Source organism: Oncorhynchus keta, chromosome 35 (genome assembly GCF_023373465.1).
Source record: "Oncorhynchus keta strain PuntledgeMale-10-30-2019 chromosome 35, Oket_V2, whole genome shotgun sequence".
Taxonomy (NCBI): Eukaryota; Metazoa; Chordata; class Actinopteri; order Salmoniformes; family Salmonidae; genus Oncorhynchus; species Oncorhynchus keta.
This window is the reverse complement of record NC_068455.1, coordinates 45,492,745-45,514,315: the sequence shown is the minus strand read 5'-3', so window position 1 is coordinate 45,514,315 and position 21,571 is coordinate 45,492,745. Positions and strand designations below refer to the sequence as shown.

The window sequence follows — 21,571 nt, the reverse complement described above, 5'->3', positions numbered from 1 at the left end:
ATCACTCATGGTGATAATTGAGCAAAGATCACTGTATAGAGGTGGAGGGTTTGTGGGTTTGTGGATTCTTGTTATATTGGATTCTTAAGCTTATGAGCTTATTAGTTTACTCGAAGAGCTTGGTTTCTTGTAAAAACATGAAAGCATCTAGCTGCTTTTTCACAAAGTGAAAGTAATGAAAGCACTAAAAAAACTGTACTCTACTGTATGCTGCTCTGTACCATCACTCATTCATATATCCTTATGTACATATTCTTTATCCCCTTACACTGTGTATAAGACAGTAGTTTTGGAATTGTTAGTTAGATTACTTGTTGGTTATCACTGCATTGTCGGAACTAGAAGCACAAGCATTTCGCTACACTCGCATTAACATCTGCTAACCATGTGTATGTGACAAATAAAAATTTGATTTGAAACTGAATGAAGTGCACAATGGCTATTATGGTAGGCGCTGGAGTGCCATTGGTTGTCATTACTCAAGAAGTAAGCCAATCCAAACTTGTGTCTAGTATCTCCATTTGTATGTTTGTCTTGAGAAAGGCCACTAGGCCAAAATGTTGACTGCCATGTCCACCAGGCACTTTTGCCCCCAAATCTCCCAGATTACCTTACGCTTGAAGCACTTCCAATGCAGAAAAGTTGTACATCAAGGTTTTGTGTTGGATATAGTATAAATGTACTCTATAATATACTATACTCTATGACTAACTAACCAACTCATCTCCTCTCCAGGTGCGTTGGACAAAGACAGCAGGCAGCGCCTCTGACAAGTTCCAGGAGACGTCCATCTACAACGAGACTCTGCGCATCGAGGGCATCCAGCGGGTGCAGGGCGGCCGCTACTACTGCAAGGCTGACAACGGGGTGGGGGTGGCTGCCATCAAGTCCATCCGGGTAGACGTGCAGTGTAAGTCGTCAGGGAACGCCGCGATCGATCACTCCACGGGCCCCCTGAATTATGGGCAGGAATAGTGGTACATTTAAAAATGGGAATATGCTCTCCAGGAGTATCCATGGGGGATATTTAGATGGTAAAATCAGTGGAAGTTTTGACATGGAAGTTTGGTAGCTTTTGTTTGGGAAAACATCAAAGGGCTAGTGTGTTTGTGTTAGAGGAATTTTGATTCCTATATGTTCATTCATCAATTCAAGTAAAACACTCTGTCCGTTTATAAGAATTTGTAAGATCCTTATTTGCATAAAATGGACAGAGACCAGCCTTAAAAGTAATCAGTAGCGTTTATTTCCGAGAGCTCTCCCATAATTACATGTACATTGGCTTATATATCACATACAGTGTCATAGCTTTTAATATGTCCCTCCTCTTCTTGGACATTGTCTCTCTTCCTCTTGGACAATGACTTAGCTACTTTTCGATGCAATGCCAACACACACATATTGCTTACCTTATGTTACCACATGTTACACAATCTATTGCAAGTCCAACGGTTTTTCCCCTCCCTGGATGGGGACCAGACATTTCTCCTGTTAGTTTCAGTGGTCACAAGTTGTCTGTTAACACTTCCTCTGGTCTATGTATAAACATTTTATTCTTCAGACAGCACAGAGTTCTGTTAATTAACATTAGTTATAATTCCACGTTGAATGTATACATTATTTAGTCATTATTGATAAAAATCCTTCAACAGTTTGTAGGGTAAAAGTTAGTTGGGTATAAGTGAGGTGTATTTCCTCTCACTGTTTTAGCTATGGGAAAGAAGAAGGGAATAAGATAAATATAAAGAAACATATGGATACTCTAGCAGAGGTGTGGAATGGAGGGGTCTAAAATAGAGAATGGGAGAGTTGGTCCAGGTGGCACTGGGCCCTTCTGTGAACAGGGCCTCGTGCTGCTGCCTGTATCCACTGTCCCACGTTCCCCCTGAAAAGGGGCCAGGTCAGGGCCCTCAGCAAAGCTTGCTATAGTGCCCCTTACAGGATTGCATGGAGGTGATATCTCTTCAACCCTATAAAATGATACAGTGCTATTACCAGACCTGTCATTCACCCCAAGCACAACACAGCACAGGACATGTTATGAGCACATGATTTTTAAAAAAAAATGTACGTAATGTTTCACCCACTAACGCCTTGTCCATAATCCTACAGCAAAGAGCATCACAAATTCCATAGCATGTAAGCTGCTTTGACCAAGAAACTAACCAGCTAATGGCAGCAACAGTATCAGTCAAAAGTTTAGACACACCTACTAATTTTTCTTTATTTTTTACTATTTTCTACATTGTAGAATAATAGTGAATACATCAAAACTATGAAATAAAACATATGGAATCATGTAGTAACCCCCAAAAATTAAACAAATCAAAATATATTTTAGATTTTAAATTCTTCAAAGTAGCCGCCTTTTGCCTTGACAGTTTTGCACACTCTTGGCCTTCTCTCAGCCAGGTTCACCTGGAGTGCTTTTCCAACAGTCTTGAAGCAGTTCCCACACACTCTGTGGTCCAACTCATCCCAAACCATCTCACTCTGGTTGAGAAATAGGCCTATTATTATTTTGCCCTGTTTATCAAAAGTGTTGGAAAAACTTCAATAATCAACTGACTGACTTTATTGATATCTATAGTATTCTCTCTGGTATGCAATCTGGTTTCCGCTCAGGTTTTGAATGTGTCACTGCAACCTTAAAGGTCCTCAATGATGTCGCCATTACCCTTGATTCTAAGCAATGCTGTGCTGCTATTTTTACTGACTTGGCCAAAGCTTTTGATACGGTAGACAATTCCATTCCTGTGGTCCGGCTAAGGACTATTGAAGTCTCTGAGGGGTCTTTGGCCTGGTTTGCTAACTACCTCTCGTAAAAAGTGCAGTGTATAAAGTCAGAACATCTGCTGTCTCAGCAACTACCTGTCACCAAGGGTGTACCCCAAGGCTCGAGCCTAGCCCCCACGCTCTTCTCAATTTAGATCAACAACATAGATCAGGCAGTAGGAAGCTTCCTCGTCCATTTACAGTGGGGCAAAAAAGTATTTAGTCAGCCACCAATTGTGCAAGTTCTCCAACTTAAAAAGATGAGAGAGGCCTGTAATTTTCATCAATCTTCAACTATGACAGACAAAATGAGAATTTGTTTTTCCAGAAAATCACATTGTAGGATTTTTAATGAATTTATTTGCAAATTATGGTGGAAAATAAGTATTTGGTCTCCTACAAACAAGCAAGACCTGTAACTTCTTCTTTAAGAGGCTCCTCTGTCCTCCATTCGTTACCTGTATTAATGGCACCTTTTTGAACTTGTTATCAGTATAAAAGACACCTGTCCACAACCTCAAACAGTCACACTCCAAACTCCACTATGACCAAGACCAAAGAGCTGTTAAAGGACACCAGAAACAAAATTGTAGACCTGCACCAGGTTGGGAAGACTGAATCTGCAATAGGTAAGCAGCTTGGTTTGAAGAAATCAACTGTGGGAGCAATTATTAGGAAATGGAAGACATACAAGACCACTGATAATCTCCCTCGATCTGGGGCTCCACGCAAGCTCTCACCCCGTGGGGTCAAAATGATCACAAGAACGGTGAGCAAAAATCCCAGATCTACATGGGGGGACCTAGTGAATGACCTGCAGAGAGCTGGGACCAAAGTAACAAAGCCTACCATCTGCAGTGCCAGACGTGTCCCCCTGCTTAAGCCAGTACATGTCCAGGCCCGTCTGAAGTTTGCTAGAGAGCATTTGGATGATCCAGAAGATGATTGGGAGAATGTCATATGGTCAGATGAAACCAAAATATAACTTTTTGGTAAAAACTCAACTCGTGTTTGGAGGACAAATAATGCTGAGTTGCATCCAAAGAACACCATACCTACTGTGAAGCATGGGGGTGGAAACATCATGCTTTGGGGCTGTTCTTCTGCAAATGGACCAGGACGACTGATCCATGTAAAGTAAATAATGAATGGGGCCATGTATTGTGAGATTTTGAGTGAAAACCTCCTTCCATCAGCAAGGGCATTGAAGATGATGATGAAAATTACAGGCCTCTCTCATCTTTTTAAGTGGGAGAACATGCACAATTGGTGGCTGACTAAATACTCTTTTGCCCCACTGTATATGCAGATGATACAGTCTTATACTCAGCTGGCCCCTTCCTGGATTTTGTGTTAAATGCTCTACAACAAAGCTTTTTTTAGTGTCCGACGCTTTCTCTGCCCTTAGCTTCATATGGCTGCAGGGGCAGTATTGAGTAGCTTGGATGAAAAGGTGCCCATTGTAAACGGCCAGCTCCTATTTTGAAAACTCCATGTTCCATAGCCTCCCTTTGCTGTATTTAAAGGGATATGAACCAGATTCATCTTCCTATCACTTCCTCAAGCCCTCAATAGTCTTCAGACATAGTTTCAGGCTTCTATTTTGAAAAATTAGCCAGAACGATAATATCACGTCAAGTGGTCACATGAGTGTTGCTTGCGCAACAGAATTTGGACAGCCATTGTTTTCCCCTCTCCTACTGTGAAAGACATTTGCGGTTGATATATTATCGATTATATATTTTAAAAACAATCTGAGGATTGATTATAAAAAACGTTTGACATGTTTCTGTGGACATTATGGAAACTATTTGGAATTTTCGTCTGCGTTGTCGTGACCACTCTTTCCTGTGGATTTCTGAACATAACGCGACAAACAAACGGAGGTATTTCGGATGTAAAAATCATCTTTATGGAACAAACGGAACATTTGTTGTGTAACTGGGAGTTTCATGAATGAAAACATCCGAAGATCATCAAAGCTAAACGATTAATTTGATTGCTTTTCTGATTTTCATGACCATGCTACCTGATGCTAAGTGTACTTAATGTTTTATCGTGCGATCGATAAACTTACACAAACGCTTGGATTTCTTTTGCTGTAAAGCATCATTTCAAAATCTGACATGACAGGTGGAGTAACAAAAGGCTAAGCTGTGTTTTCCTATATTGCACTTGTGATTTCATGAATATAAATATTTATAGTAATATTTATTGTATTGTATGCTTTGTAGGTTAGCAGTAAAACCTTGAAATCAGCCCTAGTCTTAACAGGAAGCCAGTGTAGAGAGGCTAGCACTAGAGTAATGTGATCCATTTTTTTTGGTTCTAGTAAAGATTCTAGCAGCCGTGTTTATCACTAACTGAAGTTTATTTAGTGCTTTATCCGGGTAGTCAGAAAGTCGAGCATTGCAGTAGTCTAATCTAGAAGTGACAAAAGCATGGATTAATTTTTCTGCATAATTTTTGGACAGAAAGCTCCTGATATTTGCATAGATGGAAAAAGGCTGTCCTTGACACAGTCTTGATATGTGTCACGCCCTGGTCGAAATATATTGTGTTTCTATTCGTTTATTTGTGTTTTTTCTTCATTAAAGATGTATCGAACTAACCACGCTGCATTTTGGTCCGACTCTCCTTCGACGGAAGAAAACAGTAACAGAATCACCCACCACACCAGGACCAAGCAGCGTGGTGACAGGCAGCGACAGCAGAAGCAGCGAAAGGAGGAATGGACATGGGAAGACGTTTTGGATGGCAAGGGTTGTTACACTTGGGGGGAGATACTGGCTGGAAGAGATCGCCTCCCATGGGAACAGGTGGAGGCACTTAGGAGAGCAGAGGCAGCTGGAGATAGGAGCCGGCGATACGAGGGAACATGGTTGGCAAGGAAGCTCGAGAGTCAGCCCCCAAAAATTCTTGGGGGGGGCTCAGGGAGAGTGTGGCAGAGTCAGGGTTCAGACCTGGGCCAACTCCCCCTGTTTATCATGAGGAGCAGCGATCACAGGACTTCTGGACTTGGGAGGAGATATTGGACGGAAAAGGACCCTGGGCACAGCCTGGTGAATAGCGGCGCCCCGAAGTAGAACTGGAGGCGACGAGAGCGGAGAGGCGCTGGTATGAAGAGGCAGCACGGCGACGCGGATGGAAGCCCGAGAGTCAGCCCCAAAAATGTATTGGGGGTGGCTCACAGGGAGTATGGTTACGCCAGGTAGGAGACTTGCGCAAACTTCCTGTGCTTACCGGGGGGCTAAAGAGACCGGGCAGGCACCGTGTTATGCGGTGGAGCGCACGGTGTCTCCAGTGCGGGTGCATAGCCCGGGTGCGGTACATACCAGCTCTTCGTATTGGCCGGGCAAGAGTGGGCATCGAGCCAGGTAAGGTTGGGCAGGCTCGGTGCTCAAGAGCTCCAGTGCGCCTGCACGGTCCGGTCTATCCAGTGCCACCTCCACACACCAGTCCTCCGGTGGCAGCTCCCCGCACCAGGCTTCCTGTGCGTGTCCTCGGCCCAGTGCCAGCACCACGCACCAGACCTTCAGTGCGCCTCGCCTGTTCAGCGCTGCCAGAGCCTTTCTCCTCTCCAGCGCTGTCGGAGTCTCCCGCCTGTTCAGCGCTGCCAGAGCCTTCCTCCTCTACAGCGCTGCTGAAGTCTCCCGCCTGTTTAGCGCAGCCAGAGCCTTTCTCCTCTCCTGCGCTGCTGGAGTCTCCTGCCTGTTCAGCGCAGCCAGAGCTGCCAGCCTGCATGGAGCAGCCTGAGCTGTCAGTCTGCATGGAGCAGCCAGAGCTGTCAGTCTGCATGGAGTAGCCAGAGCTGTCAGTCTGCATGGAGCAGCCAGAGCTGTCAGTCTGCATTGAGCAGCCAGAGATGTCAGTCTGCATGGAGCAGCCAGAGCTGCCAGTCTGCATGGAGCTGCCAGTCTACATGGAGCAGCCAGAGCCGCCAGTCAGCATGGAGCAGCCAGATCCGTCAGTCTGCCAGGATCCGCCAGTCAGCCAGACTCTTCCAGATCTGCCAGTCAGCCAGATCCTTCCAGATCTGCCAGTCAGCCAGACTCTTCCAGATCTGCCAGTCAGCCAGACTCTTCCAGATCTGCCAGTCAGCCAGACTCTTCCAGATCTGCCAGTCAACCAGGATCTGCCAGAACCGCCTACCAGCCAGGATATCCCGGATCCAACTACCTGCCTGAGCTTCCTTTCAGTGCTGAGCTTCCTCTCAGTGCTGAGCTTCCTCTCAGTGCTGCGATTCCTCTCAGTGCTGGGCTTCCTCTCAGTGCTGAGCTTCCCTCAGTCCCGAGCTGCCCCTCAGTCCCGAGCTGCCCCTCAGTCCAGTGGGGTTCTGGGTGAGGACTACTAGGCCATGGTCGGCGGCGAGGGTGGTCTATCCTAGGTCGCGAGGAGGAGGGACTAAGACATTGATAGAGTGGGGTCCACGTCCCACGCCGGAGCCGCCACCATGGACAGACGCCCACCCGGACCCTCCCTATTGTTTTGATGTGCATCCGGGAGTCCGCACCTTAGGGGGGTTCTGTCACGCCCTGGTCGAAATATATTGTGTTTATATTCATTTATTTGGTCAGGCTAGGGTGTGACATGGGTTTATTGTGGTGTGTTTCATCTTGGGGGTGTCTAGCATAGTCTATGGCTGCCTGAGGCGGTTCTCAATCAGAGTCAGGTGATTATCGTTGTCTCTGATTGGGAACCATATTTAGGCAGCCATATTCTTTGAGTATTTGGTGGGTGATTGTTCCTGTCTCTGTGTTAGTTGTCACCAGATAGGCTGTATAGGTTTTCACATTCCGTTTGTTGTTTTTGTATTGTTCGTGTTTTTTCTTCATTAAAGATGTATCGAACTAACCACGCTGCATTTTGGTCCGACTCTCCTTCGACGGAAGAAAACCGTAACAATATGTTCGTCAAAAGAGAGATCAGGGTCCAGAGTAATGCCAAGGTCCTTCACAGTTTCATTTGAGACGACTGTACAACCATCAAGATTACTTGTCAGATTCAACAGAAGATCTCTTTGTTTCTTGGGACCTAAAACTAGCATCTCTGTTTTGTTTGAGTTTAAAAGTATACCATTTGCTGCCATCCACTTCCTCATGTCTGAAACACAGGCTTCCAGGAAGGGCAATTTTGGGGCTTCACCATGTTTCAATCAAAATATACAGCTGTGTGTCATCCACATAACAGTTAATGTTGTCATTGTGTTTCCGAATGACATCACCAGGAGGTAAAATATATATTAAAAACAAGAATGTTCCTTAAACGGAGCCTTGAGGAACACCGAAATGTACAGTTGATTTGTCAGAGGACAAACTGATATCGTTCCGACTGATTAGATCCAAACCAGGCCAAAACTTGTCCGTGTAGACCAATTTGGGTTTCCAATCTCTCCAAAAGAATGTGGTGATGTCACGTTCTGACCATAGTTCTTTTGTGTTTTCCTTGTTTTAGTGTTGGTTAGGACGTGAGCTGGGTGGGCATTCTATCTATGTTGGATGTCTAGTTTGTCTGTTTCTGTGTTTGGCCTGATATGGTTCTCAATCAGAGGCAGGTGTTAGTCGTTGTCTCTGATTGGGAACCATATTTAGGTAGCCTGTTTTGTCATTATGGGTTGTGGGTGATTGTCTATGTGTAGTGTTTGTGTCAGCACATTTCGAATATAGCTTCACGGTCGTTGTTAATTTATTGTTTTGTTCACTTAACTTTGTGTTTTCGTCATCCATTAAAATTATGCATTCACACCACGCTGTGCTTTGGTCCGCTTCTTACGACGATCGTGACAGGTGATCAATGGTATCAAAAGAATTCTGCATTCTCAGTGCTCCGATGTGGTCTAAAACCAGACTGAAGCGTTTCGTATACATTGTTTGTCTTTAGGAAGGCAGTGTTGCAGTGCAACAGCTCTTTCATTTTTTTTGAGAGGAATGGGAGATTCGATATTGGCTGATAGTTTTTTATATTTTCTTGGTCAAGGTTTGGCGTTTTCAAGAGAGGCTTTATTACTGCCTCTTTTAGTGAGTTTGGTACACATCCGGTGGATAGGGAGCCATTTATTATGTTCAACATAGGAGGGCCAAGCAGAGGAAGCAGCTCAGTTGAATATGGTCCAGTATGCAGCTTGAAGGTTTAGAGGCCATGACTGTTTTCATCAAGGTGTCAAGAGATATGATATTAAAAAACTTAAGTGTCTCCCTTGATCCTAGGTCCCGGCAGAGTTGTGAAGACTCAGGACAACTGAGCTTTGGAGAAATACGCAGATTTAAAGAGGAGTCCGTAATTTACTTTCTAATGATCATGACCTTTTCGTCAAAGAAGTTCATGAATTTATCACTGCTGAAGTGAAAGCCATCCTCTCTTAGGGAATGCTGATTTTTAGTTAGCTTTGCGACAGTATCAAAAATTAATTAAGGATTGTTCTTATTTTCCTCAATTAAATTGGAAAAATAGGATGTGAGAGCTCTTCGATACTGCACGGTACTGTCATTCCAATCTAGTTGGAAGACTTCCAGTTTGGTGTAGCGCCAGCTCGGGTATTTTCTGTATTCCAGGGAGCTAGTTTCTTATGACAAAATGTTTTTGTTTTTAGGGGTGCGACTGTATCTAAGGTTAAATTGAGTTCCTCAGTTAGGTAGTTAATTAAAACCTCTTCAGGATTGGCCCCTTTTTTAATTTTTCCCCAAAAATGACATACCCAAATCTAATTTCCTGTAGCTCAAGCCCTGAAGCAAGGATATGCATATAATTGGTACGATTTGAAAGGAAACACTTTGAAATTTGTGGAAATGTGAAAGGAATGTAGGAGAATATAACACAATAGATATGGTAAAAGATAATACAAAGAAAAAATGTATTTTTTTTGTACCATCTTTGAAATGCAAGAGAAAAGCCATCATGTTTTAATCCAGCCCAGCTGCAATTTAGATTTTTGCCACTAGATGGCAGCAGTTAATGTGCAACATTTTAGACTGATTCAATGAACCATTGTATTTCTGTTCCAAATGTTGCATCAAGACTGCCCAAATGTGCCTAATTGGTTTATTTATAACTTTTCATAATCAAAACTGTGCACTCTCCTCAAACAATAGCATGGTATTATTTCACTGTAATAGCAACTGTACATCGGACAGTGCAGTTAGATTAACAAGAATTTTAACTTTCTAACAATATCAGATACAGTGCCTTGCGAAAGTATTCGGCCCCTTGAACTTTGCGACCTTTTGACACATTTCAGGCTTCAAACATAAAGATATAAAACTGTATTTTTTTGTGAAGAATCAACAACAAGTGGGACACAATCATGAAGTGGAACGACATTTATTGGATATTTCAAACTTTTTAACAATTTAAAAACTGAAAAATTGGGCGTGCAAAATTATTCAGCCCCCTTAAGTTAATACTTTGTAGCGCCACCTTTTGCTGCGATTACAGCTGTAAGTCGCTTGGGGTATGTCTCTATCAGTTTTGCACATCGAGAGACTGACATTTTTCCCATTCCTCCTTGCAAAACAGCTCGAGCTCAGTGAGGTTGGATGGAGAGCATTTGTGAACAGCAGTTTTCAGTTCTTTCCACAGATTCTCGATTGGATTCAGGTCTGGACTTTGACTTGGCCATTCTAACACCTGGATATGTTTATTTTTGAACCATTCCATTGTAGATTTTGCTTTATGTTTTGGATCATTGTCTTGTTGGAAGACAAATCTCCGTCCCAGTCTCAGGTCTTTTGCAGACTCCATCAGGTTTTCTTCCAGAATGGTCCTGTATTTGGCTCCATCCATCTTCCCAACCATTTTAACCATCTTCCCTGTCCCTGCTGAAGAAAAGCAGGCCCAAACCATGATGCTGCCATCACCATGTTTGACAGTGCGCCCTCAGAGCATGCGCAGACCAGCTGGCCGGTGTGTTTACGGACATATTCAATCAATCCCTATACCAGTCTGCTGTTCCCACATGCTTCAAGAGGGCCACCATTGTTCCTGTTCCCAAGAAAGTTAAGGTAACTGAGCTAACGACTACCGCCCGTAGCACTCACTTCCGTCATCATGAAGTGCTTTGAGAGACTAGTCAAGGACCATATCACCTCCACCCTACCTGACACCCTAGACCCACTCCAATTTGCTTACCGCCCAAATAGGTCCACAGACGATGCAATCTCAACCACACTGCACACTGCCTAACCCACCTGGACAAGAGGAATACCTATGTGAGAATGCTGTTCATCGACTACAGCTCGGCATTCAACACCATAGTACCCTCCAAGCTCGTCATCAAGCTCGAGACCCTGGGTCTCGACCCCGCCCTGTGCAACTGGGTACTGGACTTCCTGACGGGCCGCCCCCAGGTGGTGAGGGTGGCAACAACATCTCCCCCCGCTGATCCTCAACACGGGGGCCCCACAAGGGTGCGTTCTGAGCCCTCTCCTGTACTCCCTGTTCACCCACGACTGCGTGGCCACGCACGCCTCCAACTCAATCATCAAGTTTGCGGACGACACAACAGTGGTAGGCTTGATTACCAACAACGACGAGACGGCCTACAGGGAGGAGGTGAGGGCCCTCGGAGTGTGGTGTCAGGAAAATAACCTCACACTCAACGTCAACAAAACTAAGGAGATGATTGTGGACTTCAGGAAACAGCAGAGGAACACCCCCTATCCACATCGATGGAACAGTAGTGGAGAGGGTAGCTAGTTTTAAGTTCCTCGGCATACACATCACAGACAAACTGAATTGTCCACTCACACTGACAGCGTCGTGAAGAAGGCGCAGCAGCGCCTATTCAACCTCAGGAGGCTGAAGAATTTCGGCTTGTCACCAAAAGCACTCACAAACTTCTACAGATGCACAATCGAGAGCATCCTGGCGGGCTGTATCACCGCCTGGTACGGCAACTGCTCCGCCCTCAACCGTAAGGCTCTCCAGAGGGTAGTGAGGACTGCACAACGCATCACCGGGGGCAAACTACCTGCCCTCCAGGACACCTACACCACCCGTTGTTACAGGAAGGCCATAAAGATCATCAAGGACATCAACCACCCGAACCACTGCCTGTTCACCCCGCTATCATCCAGAAGGCGAGGTCAGTACAGGTGCATCAAAGCTGGGACCGAGAGACTGAAAAACAGCTTCTATCTCAAGGCCATCTTAAACAGCCACCCTAACATTGAGTGGCTGCTGCCAACACACTGTCATTGACACTGACCCAACTCAGCCATTTTAATAATGGGAATTGATGGGAATTATGTAAATATATCACTAGCCACTTTAAACAATGCTACCTTATATAATGTTACTTACCCTACATTATTCATCTCATATGCATATGTATATACTGTACTCTACATCATCGACTGCATCCTTATGTAACACATGTATCACTAGCCACTTTAACTATGCCACTTTGTTTACTTTGTCTACACACTCATCTCATATGTATATACTGTACTCGATACCATCTACTGTATGCTGCTCTGTACCATCACTCATTCATATATCCTTATGTACATGTTCCTTATCCCCTTACACTGTGTATAAGACAGTAGTTTTGGAATTGTTAGTTAGATTACTTGTTGGTTATCACTGCATTGTCGGAACTAGAAGCACAAGCATTTCGCTACACTCGCATTTAACATCTGCTAACCATGTGTATGTGACAAATAAAATTTGATTTGATTTGATTTGTGTTCAGGGTGATGAGCTGTGTTGCTTTTACACCAAACATAACGTTTTGCATTGTTTTGCATTGTTGCCAAAAAGTTCTACATCTCTGCAGTTCATCCAGAGTGATCATGGGCCTCTTGGCTGCATCTCTGATCAGTCTTCTCCTTGTATGAGCTGAAAGTTTAGAGGGACGGCCAGGTCTTGGTAGATTTGCAGTGGTCTGATACTCCTTCCATTTCAATATTATCGCTTGCACAGTGCTCCTTGGGATGTTTAAAGCTTGGGAAATCTTTTGTATCCAAATCCGGCTTTAAACTTCTTCACAACAGTATCTCAGACCTGCCTGGTGTGTTCCTTGTTCTTCATGATGCTCTCTGCGCTTTTAACGGACCTCTGAGACTATCACAGTGCAGGTGCATTTATACAGAGACTTGATTACACACAGGTGGATTGTATTTATCATCATTAGTCATTTAGGTCAACATTGGATCATTCAGAGATCCTCACTGAACTTCTGAAAGAGTTTGCTGCACTGAAAGTAAAGGGGCTGAATAATTTTGCACGCCCAATTTTTCAGTTTTTGATTTGTTAAAAAAGTTTGAAATATCCAATAAATGTCGTTCCACTTCATGATTGTGTCCCACTTGTTGTTGATTCTTCACAAAAAAATACAGTTTTATATCTTTATGTTTGAAGCCTGAAATGTGACAAAAGGTCGCAAAGTTCAAGGGGGCCGAATACTTTCGCAAGGCACTGTATGTCTGGGAAATGTTATTGTTACTTACAACCTCATGCTAATCGCATTAGCTGAAGAAGTTCTAACTGATATCTGTACTCCGACGTCCTTGGCTAGGTGGAGGGAGTCTGGAAGGGCATCTAGGAATCTTTGGGTTGACCAAGAATTTATAGCATGACTTTTGATGATCCTTGGTTGGGGTCTGAGCAGATTAGTTGTTGCGATTGCAAACAAAATAAAATGATGGTCCGATAGTCCAGGATTATGAGGAAAAACATTAAGATACACAACATTTATTCCACGTCAAAAAAACTAGGTTCAGAGTATGACTGTGGCAGTGAGTAGGTCCGGAGACATGTTTGACAAAACCCACTGAGTCAATGATGGCTCCGAAAGCCTTTTGGAGTGGGTCTGTGAACTTTTCCATGTGAATATTAAAGTCACCAAAAATTTGAAAATTACCTGCCATGGCTACATGGTCCGATAGGAACTCAGTGAGGAACGCTGTATACGGCCAGTAGCTATAAAAAGTGATTGTGTAGGCTGCATAGATTTCATGACTAGAAGCTCAAAAGGTGAAAACACGAGTCGTTTTGTTTTGTAAATTGAAATTTGCAATCGTAAATGTTAGCAACACCTCCGCCTTTGCGGGATACGCGGGGTATATGGTCACTAGTGTAATCAGGAGGTGAGACCTCATTTAACACAGTTAATTCATCAGGCTTAAAACATGTTTCAGTCAGACCAATCACATCAAGATTATGAACAGTGATTAGTTCATTGACTATAACTGCCTTGGAAGTGAGGGATCTAACATTAAGTAGCCCTATTTTCAATAATGACAGGACCATTCCAGGAGGTCTTTATTCCAGTGAGATTGCTAAGGCGAATACCGCCATGTGTAGTTTTGCCCAACCTAGATCGAGGCACAGACACGGTCTCAATGGGGATAGGTGAGCTGAGTACACTGACTGTGCTAGTGGCAGACTCCACCAGGCTGGCATGCTGGCTAACAACCTGCTGCCTGGCCTTCACCCTCTCATTGTGGAGCTAGAGGAGTTAGAGCCCTGTCTATGTTCGTAGATAAGATGAGAGCACCCCTCCGGCTAGGATGGAGTCCCTCACTCCTCAGCAGGCCAGTTTGTGGGCGAGTCCCAGAAAGAGGGACAATTATCTACAAATTCTATCTTTTGGGAGGGGCAGAAAACAGTTTTCAACCAGCGATTGAGTTGTGAGACTCTGCTGTAGAGCTAATCACTCCCCCTAACTGGGTGGGGGCCTCTGACTTCGACCCGTTGTTTAATGGGGAGAACCAGGTTGTGCATTTAATTTAATTAAAACATTTTTTTATTTTATTCATCCCCTTGAGTCCTTTTGCCTTTTGGTAGGCCGTCATTGTAAATAAGAATTTATTCTTAACTGACTTGCCTAGTTAAATAAAGGATAAATCAAATATTTAAAAAAAGGTGGAGGCCAGGTCATCTGATGCAGCACACCATCACTGTCCTTCTTGGTCAAATAGCCCCTATAAATAGCATGAACATGAGTTGGGTCATTGTCCTGTTGAAAAAAAAATGATAGTCACACTAATGATAGTCACTTTGGCGAGCACGCGCTGAGGTGCGGCGGGGAGAGAAAATTGAACAAGCGTCACCTGTCACTACTGGTTACCCTCAGCCTCCCCTGTCAGCGCCGCCATCGCCCAGTTTACTCGCCCTGCAATTACCACCCTCCAGGGGCCGTCCGCCGGGAGACTAACACAATGAGGGGAAGGGAGGGAGGGAGGTTAGTGTGCCCAGCCTCAATGGTATCTGTCTGTCTGTCATTCTGGTCTTATACAAGCGTAGTGGACGGGACTGAGTGATGTAAGTTGAGCTGGGACACTGGTCAACTTCCTGTGATGGATAGGAAATCAGAAAAGTGTGAATGAGAAGTGTAAATGTGTGTGATTGGAGATATGGGTGCCAATTTAGTGCTGTTATTGGTCTATGCTCGTAATTAGATTGCATTGTAGTACTGGACCTGCACCTACCTTATCAGTCAAAAGTTTGCACACTCCTACTACTATTGTGGAGGCCAGGTCATCTGATGCAGCACTCCATCTCTCTCCTTCTTGTTCAAATAGCCCTTACACAGCCTGAAGGTGTGTTGGGTCATTGTCCTGTTAAAAAACAAATGATAGTCCCACTAAGCCAAACCAGATGGGATGGCGTATCACTACATAATGCTGTGGTAGCAATGCTGGTTTCGTGTGCCTTGAATTCTAAATATATCATAGACAGTGTCACCACCAATACCATGTCACAACACAACTGATTGGCTCAAACACATTAAGAAGGAAATACATTTCACAAATTAACTTTTAAGAAGGCACACATGTTAATTGAAATAAATAATGAAGCTTGTTGCGAGAATGCCAAGCGTGTGCAAAGTGTCATCAAGAACAGTTGTTTGGTTACTACATTATTCTATATTTGTTATTTCATAGTTTTGATGTCTTTATTCTACAAATGAGAAAATAGTCAAATAAATAAAAACTCTGTTATGGGTAGGTGTGTCCAAACTTTTGACTGGTGCTATATATTATTTAAAATTTTTATTTTCATTATTATTATTTGTACTTTACATTTATTTATTTTTTACAAAGTGGCCGAGCCAGTCCACAAGGTGGCACCGTGCTCCTCTTACATTCTTTGGGGAGAACCATGTTATGTAATTGTATACAGATGAATTCGGAAGTTTACATACACTTAAGTTGGAGTCATTAAAACTCGTTTTTCAACCACTCCACACATTTCTTGTTAACAAACTATAGTTGTGGTATGTCGGTTAGGACATCTACTTTGTGCATTTTTCCAACAATTGTGTACAGACAGATTATTTCACTTCATCGCATATCCAGTGGGTCAGAAGTTTACATACACTAAGTTCACTGTGCCTTTAAACAGCTTGCACAATTACAGAAGATATGTCATGGCTTTAGAAGTTTCTGATAGGCTAATTTAATTATTTGAGTCTATTTATTTATTTTTAATGTTTTGTACCTTTATTTAACTAGGCAAGTCAGTTAAGAACAAATTCTTATTTTCAATGACAACCTAGGAACAGTGGTTAACTGCCTGTTCAGGGGCAGAACGACAGATTTGTACCTTGTCAGCTCAGGGGTTTGAACTTTAACCTTCCAGTTACTAGTCCAACGCTCTAACCACTAGGCTAGCCTGCCACCCCAATTGGAGGTGTACCTGTGGATGTGTTTCAATAGTACGCAAGTATAAACACCATGGGACCATGCAGCCATCATACTCCTCAGGAAGGAGACGTACGTGCTTTGGTGTGAAAAGTGCAAATCAATCCCAGAACAACAGCAAAGGACCTTGTGAAGATGCTGGAGGAAACAGTAAAACGAGTCCTATATCGACATAACCTAAAAAGGCCGCTCAGCAAGGAAGAAGCCACTGCTCCAAAACGGCCATAAAAATGCCTGACTACGGTTTGCAACTGCACATGGGGACAAAGATTGCACTTTTTGGAGAAATGTCCTCTGGTCTGATGAAACAAACATAGGACTGTTTGGCCACCATGACCGTTGTAATGTTTGGAGGAAAAAGAGGGAGGCTTGCAAACTGAAGAACACCATCCCAACCGTGGAGCACAGGGTGGCAGTATCATGTTGTGGGGGGGCTTTGCTGCAGGAGGGACTGGTGCTCTTCACAAAATAGATAGCATCATGAGGAGGAAAATTATGTGGATATATTAAAGCAACATCTCAGACATCAGTCAGGAAGTTAAAGTTTGGTCGCAAATGAGTATTCCAAATGGACTATGATCCCAAGCATACTTCAAAAGTTGTAGCAAAATGGCTTAAGGACAACAAAGTCAAGGTATGGGAGGGGCCATCACCAAGCCCTGACCCCTGTGCCTATAGAACATCTGTGGGCAGAACTGAAAAAGTGTGTGTGAGCAAGGAGGCCTACACACCTGACTCAGTTACACCAGCTCTGTCAGGAGGAATGGGCCAATATTCACCCAACTTATTGTGGGAATTTTGTTGAAGGCTATCGGAAACGTTTGACCCAAGAAAAAAAAGCTGAAATAAATCATTCTCTCTACTATTATTCTGACATTTCACATTCTTAAAATAAAGTGGTGATCCTAACTGACCTAAAACGGGATTTTTACTCAGATGAAATGTCAGGTATTGTAAAGAACTGAGTTTAAATGTATTTGGCTAAGGTGTATGTAAACTTCTGACTTCAACTGTTTATACTACCATTGAAAAGTTTGGGGTCACTTCGGAATGTCCTTGTTTTTGAAAGTAACACGAAACTGATCAGAAATACAGTGCAGACATTGTTAATATTGTAAATTACTATTGTAGCTGGAAACTGCAGATTTTGTATGGAATATCTACATTGGCGTACTGAGGCCCATTATCAGCAACCAGCACTTCTGTGTTCCAATGGCACGTTGTGTTAGCTAATCCAAGTGTATAATTTTAAAAAGCTCAAGAAGATCATTAGAAAACTATTTTTCAATTGTGTTAGCACAGCTGAAAACTGCTGTTCTGATTATAGTCATACATTTTTTTTTAGACTAGTTGAGTATCTGGAGCATCAGCATTTGTGGGTTTGATTACAGGCTCAAAATGGGCAGAAACAAATAACTTTCTTCTGAGAAATGAATGCTATTCCATGCGAGAAATTGCAAAGAAACTGAAGATATCGTACAACGCTGTGTACTACTCCCTTCACAGAACAGCACAAACTGTCTCTAACCAGAATAGAAAGAGGAGTGGGAGACCCCGGTGCACAACTGAGCAAGAGGACAAATACATTAGTGTGTACTTTGAGAAACAGATGGCTCACAAGTCCTCAACTGGCAGCTTCATTAAATAGTACCTGCAAAACACCCGTCTCAATGTCAATAGTGAAGAGGAGACTCCGAGATGCCAGCCTTCTAGGCATAATTGAAAAGAAAAAGCCATATCTCAGACAGGCCAATAAAAATAAAAGATTTAGATGGGCAAAAGAACACAGACACTGGACAGAAAAACTCTGCCTAGAATACCAGCATCCCGGAGTCGCCTCTTCACTGTTGACGTTGAGACTGGTGTTTTACGTGTACTGTTTAATGAGATTAGTGACGAGCTTGGAGGGCTCTATGATTTTGAAAGCAGAGCTGTAGCCGATGAACAGCATTCTCACATAGGTATCCCTTGTCCAGATGAGAGAGGGCGGTGTGCAGCGCAAAGGCGATTACGTCGTCTGTGGATCTGTTGGGGCGGTATGGGTCTAGGGTGTCAGGGAGGCTGGAGGTGATAAGGTCTATGACTAGCCTCTCCAACCACTTCATGATGACAGAAGTGCGTGCTACGAGGCGATAGTCATGTAGTTCAGTTACCATAGCTTGCTTGGGTACAGGAACAATGGTGGACATCTTGAAGCAAGTGGGGGATAGGGAGGGGTTGAATATGCCTTAAACACTCCAACCAGCTGGTCTGGGCATGCACTGAGGACATGGCTTGGGATACCATCCGGGATGGCAGCCTTAAGAGGGTTAACACTTTTGAAAGTTCTACTCACATTGGCTACAGAGATTGGTAGCCAGCAGTCCTCGTGAGCAGCAGGGTCCCCAGAAGGTGGTGCTGTGTTGTTTTCCTCGAAGCGGGCGAAGGTGTTAAGTTTTTCTGGTTCATGTTCACAGTCACCTCACCTTGGTTAAATGTGATGACGTACTTCTGATAAAGTGGTACACACATCGGCAATTTCTATGTATGCCTCGTAGCTCAAGTATCAAATGTAACATCACTATGTGAGTGTGGGAGTTTATAGTATGTTTGTATACCCACTCACACATGCTTGCACCTGGAACCAATATATTGACCAAGGAGGGGTTGAGACTACAAACCTATCCTAATCCCAAACCAAATTGGTTTAAGATGTATGGGGGCATTGTAATGAGACATTGATTGCCTTTAAAACCAGGGATGTGCGGTATATACAGTCTTATGTCTAATGAACCATCTTTCAAACAGAGGGGGAGAGTTTGGGGCCTAATTAGTGACATCGTCTGTGAGCAGTTTGTTGACGGCCCATTAATCTCACCTGACAGATCTCGTCCCAGATTACGACCATGACTGTCCGTTCATCCATAGCATTGATTGCGGAGCTTTGCATAGCATTGTCTCTTACACTGTTCTTTACTTTGCCAAAGTTACTATAATGTGCTCGTTGGAGTCTATTCTGGAATGTTCTCTCATCATCATTGCATACTGTTGCTTACCTCGTAGCGTCCTTACCCATGCATACCAACTCTAGCGTCCACATTATAAGCACAAATGTTAAACTATGCTATCAAATACCACAATAGCCACCGAATCCCCACTCGTCTAAAATGGCCTAAAACATGCTACTGTTCATAGGGTTGCACATGAGTGTATTCTTTCCACAGTGAGTAGGAAACTAATCAGGAATCTGCTCATTGTTTACCAAATTAGGCTAATTAATCTGTACTTAGCACAGCCCCTTATGCCACGCTGGCCCACCTTGGAGGGATTTCCAGAAGCACTCCAAGGTTGAACAGAGGGTAATTTCCACGTGGGTATTTTAAGTGTGTTTATGTGTGGGCCTTTCATTCGGAAGTGCTTGTGTGTATGTGCCTTTCATTAAAGTGATGTGCACCTATGCAAGTTTGGTGGTGTTAGGCTGGTAAATAAACAATGAAGGGGCCTTGTTAAATGGTACATTTGAAGAGATGCCTTTTACAATTCAAACTCTGAGCAACAATGTGATTTGAATTAAGCCCCCAATGTATTCAATTAGAATGAAACTTGACTATGTATCATTATGCCAAACAGAGCCATAATAGAGGTTTAATCGATTGGTAGACATTTTTCAATGTGTATTTGTCCATATATACACCATATATGTTTAAATAAATAATCTAAATGCACTGAGCTTGCCTGATGCTTTAAGCGCACTGTTTGATTACATAAGACACACATAACTCAAGAGGGAGCCAGAGATCAGGATAACCAGAAGAAAAAAACCTGTACCCGACCATCCTTCACCCGCTCCTGCTGGCCTTCACAGATTTTGCCATTATGTTCCTGAAGTTGCCGGTAATAGGCTACATCAGGGGTTGGCAACCTTTTTCCTGTGGAATGCCAATTTATTTGACCATTTCTAACGAGCTGTGTGCCAGTTATAGTTTTCATATACGCATTTTCATGGAACAGTTTAATTTAATTTATAATAACATCTTCGTATCTCAAAATCATTGTCATGTGGTTAATCTAAATGAAAATGATACTTTTAGATTTGTAACTTCTACGGGACGGCGGCGTAGCCTAGTGGTTAAAGCGTTGGACTAGTAACCGGAAGGTTGCGAGTTCAAACCCCCGAGCTGACAAGGTACAAATCTGTCGTTCTGCCCCTGAACAGGCAGTTAACCCACTGTTCCCAGGCCGTCATTGAAGATAAGAATATGTTCTTAACTGACCTGCCTGGTTAAATAAAAAAATAAAAATTAAATTGCCATTGCCAACTATGTATAAATAAAAACATTGCAGCCTGCAGGTAGAAAATATCCTGATACAAATAAATATCCTATAAATCACATTGGCTGCGCATGGCCTTTCTGCAATTAACTTAAAACATAGTATCAACTATCAACTGGTCCGTCCTAAAGCTCACACTAGCAAACTGAGAAGCTCCACAACTCATTATTTGTGGTGAGTTAAGACAATCAGAAATACTATCAGATACCCAAATGGGCACATCTATTTACCTACATTTGCACGAAGGCCAGGAAGCCTAGGTCTGCTTTTATGCATAATCAGGTGCGCGTCCTTACTTACGAGACATTGACAGGAGCGCTCCAAAGACAAAACATTTAATAAATTGACAAAACTTCTCAATGGAATGAAATAAACCAAAACTTCTTTCTCACGTGTAGCATAAGTTGTGCACTCTGCAAACAATGTCTCCACTCCGACAATGTGAACGTTAAAAGACTGGAGTAATAATAATATATTGAATGCAGTAACAGAAATGACCGTAACCAAAAAAACATTGTATATTCAAAATTATGGGAATTAACAGTACATGTACTACTGGTGATATATGTAATGGGGACTTGGCAAATAATTCAAACAACAAAGTTATTAAACACTGAATGTACACAAAATGGCGGGAGAAAGCACATTCTGGAAAGAGATGTAAATTGTGCATTTTAGCCACAATCCCCTTTTTCTTGGACTGTGCCTTCCTTGCGGCCTCTGCAATAGATTAGTCCACTGACACAGGTGCGAATCAGACAAGTGTTTTGTGTGCCATAAAAAAATATATATATAAACTCAGCAAAAAAAAAAAGTTCTCTCACTGTCAACTGCGTTTATTT

General features: G+C 43.1%; 1 protein-coding gene across 1 annotated transcript in view; it reads left to right on the top strand.

Annotated features, from left to right (window-relative positions):
* The window catches only part of LOC118369131 (MAM domain-containing glycosylphosphatidylinositol anchor protein 1), a 377,353-nt gene that overhangs the window by 118,622 nt on the left and 237,160 nt on the right, over positions 1-21,571 (top strand). The window contains exon 4 of the mRNA XM_052497083.1: positions 736-910. Within this exon, the coding sequence (XP_052353043.1) occupies positions 736-910 (175 nt within the window). The remainder of the gene's footprint in view (positions 1-735; positions 911-21,571) is intronic.